Source organism: Chiloscyllium plagiosum, chromosome 13 (assembly GCF_004010195.1).
Source record: "Chiloscyllium plagiosum isolate BGI_BamShark_2017 chromosome 13, ASM401019v2, whole genome shotgun sequence".
In the NCBI taxonomy this organism is placed as follows: Eukaryota; Metazoa; Chordata; class Chondrichthyes; order Orectolobiformes; family Hemiscylliidae; genus Chiloscyllium; species Chiloscyllium plagiosum.
The window spans coordinates 12,134,036-12,143,257 of NC_057722.1; the positions used below are offsets into that span (position 1 = coordinate 12,134,036).

Consider the following 9,222-nt stretch of genomic DNA (forward strand, 5'->3'; position numbering starts at 1 on the left):
TCTCTCTCTCTCTCTCTCTCTCTCACCTTCCTTTCTTTTTTCCCTCAAGAGCTGTAATGCCTCTGGTGCATGAGATGATTTACAAAACGTGCATCTTGAACACTAGTACGTTACTGAGGCAGCATTGTCTGCAGCATGCTTGCTGGGGCATTCGGTTGAATATGAGGCATTGGAAGAGTAGAGCAATTCAGTTTGCAGTTTAACAAGCTCCAGCTAACTGAACAAGCAGTTAGAAGTTTGGATATTCATTTTAAAGGGGTAGACAATGAACAGGAATGTCGTATGGTTTGCTCTTCACCAGCGATAGGATTATGGATTAGAAAGTCAAATTAAAAAGTAGAAGAGAATATCGTTGATGCACAGGATCCTTTGAAGAAGCATTGCCTTTTACGTCTGTCCTCAAATAAAAAGACAACCACAAATTGTGGCTCACATGGCTCAATGGTTAGCACTGCTGCCTCAAAGCGCCAGGGATCTGGCTTCGATTCCAGCCTAGGGTGCCTGTATCTGTGGAGTTTGCACGTTCTCTACATCCCCGCGTGGGTTTCTACCGGTTGCTCCAGCTTCCTCTGACAGACCAAAGATGTGCAAATTAGACGGATTGGCTTCACTAAATCTGGACTTATGGAATAAGGTGGAGAGCAGGTTCTGGGCACAATGCTGTATGGAGAGTCAGCGGAGACAGTAGGAATTCTGTTCGATGAAAAACCATTCCGTTGCTCTCAGTCTGAGGCTGAACCTGACTATAACCTTAGTTTCATATTTGACACAGATGCTAGCTTCTGACCATGTATCATTTCCTTCATCAATGCTTCCATTCACTTCGGTGATTAGCAGATTTGGGCTATTCCAGCAACTGATCAAAAATTTTGTCACTAACTTAGGTTTTAAGAAGCATCTTAAGGAGAATACAGAAAGGTTTATGGAGCAAACTCTGAGCTAAGGGCAACAAACATTTTTTTTTCTGGATGGATACATGAATACGAAGGGTTTCGAGGGATTTGGGCCAAATGCTGGCTAATGGTGCATCTGGTCAGCATGGATGAGTTGGACCAAAGGGTCTTTTTCCTTGTCGTATACTAATCTATGACTTTAAAAGAGGGAACGTAGAAAGATAAAAACCCATTGCTGTTGCAGGCATAGCTTGTGTGATAAGTTGCATGTTAATGAAGCAACACTGTCATGATGTGTGCTATAGGTCAGAAGTCGTGCTTTTACCTCTTGGCCAGAGGTAAAAGCACTAGGTTTAAGTCCCAGAAATTGCTCCGCAAATATTGATTGGGTTGATTTATATTTTAAAAATGCAAAACGCCAAAGTAGCAGTAGATTTAATTGATTTCCAAAATCTGTCCTCTCCACACTTCTAATTTACAGTTACTTTAATCAACCTGTTTGTCATGTCATGATAACACTTCTGGGGAAGGTGGGACTTGAAGTGGGGATTGCTGGCTGAGAAGTAGGAATCTCGACACCATAAGATCCTTACCTCCAGTATACACATGCTTTAAGTTAAACTTAATTAAACCAACAGATGTCCCAACATACACCCTCTGGTGGTTGGAGTAAATTGAAGATCCCATTGGCTTCCAAAGATTGGTGAACCATGAATCCTGATGGCTGAAAGTTACACAGATAGGAGGCCAGTGACTAATGTTTAATTTACAGTGTTTGAGTTGTGATGTTTGGACTTAGTGATCTGAGGTGGTTGCAATACCTAACGTATCGTGCTCTTCAGAGTATCAAAGTACATATTTCTCTTGTAGGAAATTGTGAAAGTTCGAAAACACATCAATAAGGCTGTGTACTCATTGCTGGAGTGCCTGGAATTGAGTGATCCCCCGACCATTCGCAAGTTTTGGTGTAACTTGTTTCAGGAATATAACATGCAGAAGTATCCAAAGCTGTATCCCTTGCAGTGCAGCTTGGTTGAAGGTATGTAAGTGAAGGTATCTGGGTGGAGGCACAGGTATCTACTCCTCTAAGGTACCAGGCAGTCACTAATCCTGTTTGTTTGTGAGTTTCCATCAATCCCAATGGAAAGTAGTGACCAGCACATAGTAGATATTCCCTGTCAGCATGTGACTGGATTTTAGAACTACTTTTATTGGCTCTAAAGTACATTATGGCGTCCTGAGGTTATGAAAAGTGTACTACAAATAAAAGTCTTTTTTTTGACTATACAGAGGTATTTGGTCAGGTTCGAGTACAACGTTTGACATATTTGAATGGATGCACTGATACCTCTATAGTAGGTATTCACTCTATTACTCCATGGCTTGATGCCACACTGCATTTTGGTGTAAGACAAACTGATCAAAGTGAAACCAAAGACAAGAATTGTCCTGAAACTTTGACTTCTTAGCAGTACTATTTATTGTATGTCTAGTCTAAATTCTGGTATGCTTGCTAATTATAGATATACTAGACTTTAGTCTTATTGTTACATTATTTAAAGTCCAATCTATCTGCATGTATTCATGACCATGTACTTTCATGACTCCCCCCTAAAGAGTTTCTGGCTCCAACCACACAATGTTATTTATGCCAACTGAGGAACAGCTCCGTGACATCATCACAAGCCCTTACACAATACCCACACCCCACCACACAGTTGCTTCACTATGTCAATAACGATGTCCACGCAAATAACCCAACCTCTCGCAAAAAATGCATAGCAAGATAAGAGAAATTTTAAATGAACTTTGAGATTTACTGTTAAACACTGGCTGGAAAACTCTTCCCAATCTACAGGCAATACTTTATTGGTGATTGAAGTGTGTGCATAAGTTAGTTGATTTGGAAAGGTAAAGAGCAAGGACAAGGCAACAGTGCAGGATAGGGATGCAGGCAATGATCAGGGTGTGATCAGATTGGCCAAAAAATATAAAAATGAAAGGGTGAAGCAGCAAGTATGGTCAGATTAGGGAAAAAGCTTTGAACGAACAAAAGAGAATTCAAGTAAAGGATGATTTAGAAATCCAAGGAAACAAGGTTAAGGCAATTGAGAAGACTGTCTTTATCCACTTCGATAATCTGTGTGGACGAGGAAGAGATAGAGTATTTAATGATGATAATGCATTAGAGAGTAAGCCTGTGTGGAAAATAATAATTAAATAGATGGAATAAAAGGCTTGTCTTCTAAATGCATGGAGCATCCACAATAAAATAGATGAACTAACGACAAAAATTAGATAAACAGTTTTGATCTAACTGCCAGAAAGCGACATTGTTATAAGGTGACCAAGTTTGTGAGATGAATTGTCCAGAGTAAATTACACTTCAAAACTCAAAAGTATCATAATTTTAACTGACGATCAGGAGCAGCAAGGGTCAGAAGATATAGATATAAATACTTTAAAAGGCCCTTAACAACGCTTATAGCGTTGGAGAGAACGTTAAACAATTATTGGAATGTGATTCAAATTCCTTAACAGGGAACTCCTTAACAGTACTGTGGGTATCCCTGGATGCAGCAGTTGATGAAAGTGGCTTTTCACCACCTTTTCAGGGGCAATTAGGGTTTGGCAGAAAATGGTGATGAAGACAATGAGACCCACCTCTCATAAAAAGATTAGACAACAGACCGTGACAACTCATGGTAGCGCAGAAGATTAGTAATCTTTTAGGAACCAACCGCTAAAAAGCTAATAAAGAAGAAGAAAATTGATTACAGAAGTAATATGCAGATAACAAGCAAGAACTTCTACAGACAGCTAAAGCAAGTGTAGCACCTTTTTGGAGGATGAGGCTAGAGGATTGATAACGGGGCAATTGCAGATAATGTAAACCAATAATTTATATTTTTCTTTATTGTAAACATTGCTAAGAGGGTAAAAGCTCTTATGTCTTAAGGGATAAAGAATTTGTCAAACTAATGGGACTAAATGCAGACTAGTCACCAAGCCTAAATGGTCTGCATTCAAATGTTTTAAAGAAAGTGACTGCGGAGATTGTGGAGGCATTGCTGGAAATATTCCAGAATTTGGTGGATTCTGGCAGGATTGCAGTGGATTGGAAAACCGTTAATATGATGCCCCTGTTCAAGAAGGAAGGGAGAGAGAAAGCTTTGAAACTATTGAATAATTGGCCAAAAATCAGTTGTTAAGAAAATGCTAGAATCCTTTTACTAAGGAAGAAATAGCAGAAAATTTAGCAAAGCTTAACTCAGTCACACAGATTCAATATGATTTAGTGCAAATTAAGTCATGTTTGACATATTTCCCAGATTTATTTTGAGTATGTAGTAAGCAGAGTTGATAAAGAGGAATAAGTCAATGTAGTTTCTTTTTGAATTTAAGAAGGCATTCAATAAAGTGCCACTTAGAAGGTTATTGCATAAGGTAGAAGTATTAGAGGCAATGTCTTCGAATGGTTTGAGGATTGGTTAGTGCACTGAAGACAGATTCAAAATTAATTAGTTTTGAGGGCTCTAGAATGATACTCGATGAGATTTAGAAGGGTCAGGGGATCTGATTGAAACATACTGAATACTGAATGACCTGGACAGAGTAGATGATGGGAAGATGTTTCCATTGGTAGGAGATACTAGGACCTGAGGGCATAGCCTTAGAGTAAAGGGAAGACCTTTTAGAACAGAGATAAGGAGAAACTTATTCAGCCAGTGAGTGGTGAATCTATGGAATTCACTGCTACAGAAGGCTGTGGAGAGATCATTGAGTTTATTTAAGACGGTGATAGATTGGTTCTTGATTGTCAAAGGAGCAAGGATTACAGGGGAAAGTGCAAGAATGTGGTTAAGAAACATATCAGCCATGATTGAATGGCAGTGCAGGCTCGAAGGGCTGAATGGCCTGATTTCTGCTCCTATGTCTTGTGGTCTTTTTTAGGTCAGAAAGACTGAACTGGTAGAGTGCTATAAGCATTAATTCTAGGGACTCAATTATTTGCATTAATGACTTTCAGGAATAGGCAGATTGTACTCGATTCAAATTTGCTGATGGTATTTAAAAAAAATGTGTGATGTTGTGAAGTGGACTTCTGCAAGGGGATATAGAAAATTTGAGTAAGTGGTCTAAAACTGGTAGATGGGTTTAACATAGGAAAGAGTGAGGTCATGCACTTTGTTGGGGAAGTCAAGCTACAAACTATTAATGGAGATAGATTGTAAAAATCTCATAGAGATGAGGTTTGAATATTCTTATGCATGAAACACATGTTAGAATGCAAGTGCAGCAAGTAATTAAGAAAGCAAATGGAATTTTGTCCTTTATTGCTCAGGGTTGGTATAGGAGATGTTGGTTAGAGTTTTAAAAAAATAAGGAAGTCTTGTTACAATTGTACAGGATGTTAGTGTGGCCACACCTGTGTATGTTGTAGTCCCCATATTTAAGCCAAGATATGTTGGCATTGGAGACAGTTAAAAAGAAAGTCACTTGGCTGATTTCTGGGATGAAGCGGTTGATTTATTAAGAATGGCAAATCAATTAGAACTTCACTCATTAGCGTTTAGAAGAATGAGGAATGATCTTATTGAAATATACAGTTTCTGAAAGTGCTTAATAGGGTAAATGTTGAGAAAATGTTTCCATTGGAAAGGTCAACTACAAGAGGACGCAGGTTCAGGGTGAGAGGGGACAAGTTTAGGGGAGAAGTGCAGGGGAAATGTTTCACACAGCGGGTGGTGGCTGCCTGGAACACTTTGCCAGTGGGAGTGGAGGATATAGGCACATTAGCAATGTTTAAGACAGATCTAAATAGACACATGAACGGAGGGCGAAGAGAGAGATAGAAACCTCATATGGATAATAAGTGGTGTGCTTACCTAAGGATAAGGGAACAGCACAGGCTTGGTAGGCTGAAGGGCCTGTTCCTGTCCAGTGTTCTTCTTTGTTCTACTAGCCTCGAATTAGGGAGCAGAGGTGTTATAGACTGGCAGGGCAGGCCTGAGGTCCTTACTGGCCACTCACAGTCAAACAAACACTCTCACACTCGCTCGCTCACCAACACACACACACACACATACTCTCGCTCACATACTCTCGCTCACATACTCTCGCTCACATACTCTCGCTCACATACTCTGTCACACAACACATGCCCACACACAGTCACACATACAACATAAAAGTCTAGCTACTGATGGAGCACTCCTGTAGTAAATTCTCAGTGGATCCACTCATTCTCATTTTGTGTCTTTACTCTTCCATTTGTGAAGACAGATAAATAGTGGAAAGATTTGCACAGTAATGGACTGCTAATGAAGTCTGATGGTTTTAACAATATTAACTAGCTTAATGAAGAAAGTTTTTTATTTAGGTGTAGTGATACCAAAGAATACATCTCACTTCCTTCACTCTTGTGCCTGACTAAAAGGAGGGGATTATTTTTCTTTGTTTCTTCCTATATACTGACTGTACCTTCCTCTGGCCCATCGTTAGAACTGAATGAAGAAAGAGGAAAGCGTGGTTTTGAAACCAATCCTGTTGGAAAGGGCAAGCTGAGTATCATGGGGAAGAGAAAGCATCCTGATGAAGAATGTGCATCTCACTCAGCCAATGGGAAAACTGAAAAGTGCAGCAAACTTCAGAGCCCAGAATGCAGCAAAGACCCAAACCGTGAGCTGCCAGTCTTCTCATAACATTTGCTTAAGGCTTCACTACACAGTCTCGCACTCACTCGCACTCATGCACATTGGTACACACTCACAGACACTCGCACACACGCACACACACACATTAATACACATTCACACACATTCACACTCTCACAGATTCACACACACTCAGACATGCTGAGACACACACACACACACACACTCACACGCACTAGCACACATTCACAAACACTCTCTCACTTTCCCTCTCTCTCATTCTCACACTCACTTATTCACACACACACACACGCGTGCATGCACACACACTCTCACACACAAACATGCATACACACACAGAGACTCTCACACTCATGCCACAGCTATAGACACACACACACTGATAGACGCAATGTCTCTGACTATTGTAGCTCTGGAGGTAATTTTTAGGTTGATATCAGAGTATAAGTTTTACATTTCTATCATGGACTAAAAAGGGTGTAAAAAGTATTCAGTCTGCCTCACATTCTCCTTCTCTCCCTTTCCCCATACATCTGTCATTTTCTCTTTCACACTGTCTTTTTGTCTCTCATTTTTTCTCCATTTTTATATCTCTGTTTTTTTTTTGCTCAGGAAAAGAGAAAAGCATCAAACCAAATGTTAGAGTCAAAAAGTCTTGTTCTCCCCCAAAGCAAGGGTACTTTGACTCCAATGAACTGCTTGTCAACTGTGGTGACATTACTGGAATATTGGACAAGAAAAGACTAGCATGTGGTAACTGACCCATCTTTGGGTGTTTTTCAACTACTTTATGTTCAGTTGTTCCAACTCCTGTATTATCCATCACTCCTGTTTTGGACATCACTCCTAAAGTGAGCTCCCAAATCCTTGAACATTCAAAAATAGTTTATCCATACCATGAGATCTAAAAGGTTTTTATAAACGTAACCAAAAAATAAAAGCATATCAAATTTAGCAATTATTTTTACATCTTCATCTGAGTTTTTGCCTTTGTTTTTGTCAAAATAGCATAGCATTACATCAAGAGCAAAAAGATTTTTATTTAAAACACATTTCAAATCAGCTGAGATACCAAAGAAATTGATTGCACCTGCATTATGATCATTGTTCTATAGGCATAGTGCTGCAGTTATCTGTCTCATATTAATAGCGGTGAGAAAAATGATCAGCTGTTCTCTACTTTCTGAGTGGTATTGGATGAGAGAGATTGCCAAAGGGACAGATGTGTTGCCAAAGGTTTTTCTTTGTAGTCATCAGGACAAATGCAAGAATGGCAAATTTCAAACAATTACCACAGATTAAATGGAGGAGAAAAGGGTGGTGATCAGTCAATATTGCTTGGCTGAGGCATTGGCATAAAGAAATACATAGGAAAGATCAGATTCCAAGCTCCTAGATGTTTCATAGAAGGAACAAGACCAGATGGTAAGAGTAAAAGGACTGGTTCGTGAGACAGATCTCCCAGTTTTGGACCAGCTGCTAATCAGAGTCAGGTCTGCCATTGAGTATTCAATGGTTTTGTTCGTTCATGGGTTTTGGAAGTGTTTGGTTAAAATAAGTGGCTTGCTTGGCTATTTCAGCAGATAGCTAAGTGTTCAAACTCACATATAGAATCCCTAGAATCTTGGAATCTCTCCAGTGTGGAAACAGGCCCTTTGGCCCAACAAATCCACACTTGGCCAGACCAGGTAAGCACAGCAAATTTTCTTCCCTAAAAGACGTTGGTGAACCAGATGGATATTTGGTAACAATTGATAGAAGCTTCATGTCACCATTATATAATCAAAATTTCAGCATTCCAGGTTTTGTTTTATTAATTGGTGGGATTTCAACTCCTTATCCCCAGGACATTAGTTTAGGCCTTTGGATTATTAGTCAAGTAACATTACCACCAAACCACCATTTCTCTCTAGGTGTTGTACAACATTTCTGTGTATATAGGGTCATAGAGATGTACAGCATGGAAACAGACCCTTCGGTCCAACCCATCCATGCCGATCAGATATCCCAACTCAATCTAGTCCCACCTGCCAGCACCCGACCCATATCCCTCCAAACCCTTCCTATTCATATACCCATCTAAATGCCTCTTAAATGTTGCAATTGTACCAGCCTCCACCACATCCTCTGGCAGCTCATTCCATACACGTACCACCACCCTTTGCGTGAAAACGTTGCACCTTAGGTCTCTTTTATATCTTTCCCCTCTCACCCTAAACCTATGCCTCTAGTTCTGGACTCCCCAACCCCAGGGAAAAGACTTTGCCTATTTATCCTATCCATACCCTTCATTATTTTGTAAACCTCTATAAGGTCACCCCTCAGCCTCCGATGCTCCAGGGAAAACAGCCCCAGCCTGTTCAGCCTCTCCCTGTAGCTCAGATCCTCCAACCCTGGCAACATCCTTGTAAATCTTTTCTGAACCCTTTCAAGTTTCACAACATCTTTCCGATAGGAAGGAGACCAGAATTGCACGCAATATTCCAACAGTGGCCTAACCAATGTCCTGTACAGCCGCAGCATGACCTCCCAATTCCTGTACTCGATACTCTGACCAATAAAGCAAAGGATACCAAATGCCTTCTTCACTATCCTATCTACCTGTGACTCCACTTTCAAGGAGCTATGAACCTGCATTCCAAGGTCTCTTT

At 40.2% G+C, this 9,222-nt stretch overlaps 1 protein-coding gene across 3 annotated transcripts in view; it reads left to right on the plus strand.

Annotated features, from left to right (window-relative positions):
* The window catches only part of LOC122555770 (nuclear body protein SP140-like protein), a 53,970-nt gene that overhangs the window by 14,225 nt on the left and 30,523 nt on the right, over positions 1–9,222 (plus strand). For all 3 annotated transcript variants that reach the window (XM_043701887.1, XM_043701886.1, XM_043701888.1), the window contains 3 exons: positions 1,764–1,932; positions 6,399–6,575; positions 7,184–7,324. In XM_043701887.1, the coding sequence (XP_043557822.1) occupies positions 1,764–1,932; positions 6,399–6,575; positions 7,184–7,324 (487 nt within the window). The remainder of the gene's footprint in view (positions 1–1,763; positions 1,933–6,398; positions 6,576–7,183; positions 7,325–9,222) is intronic.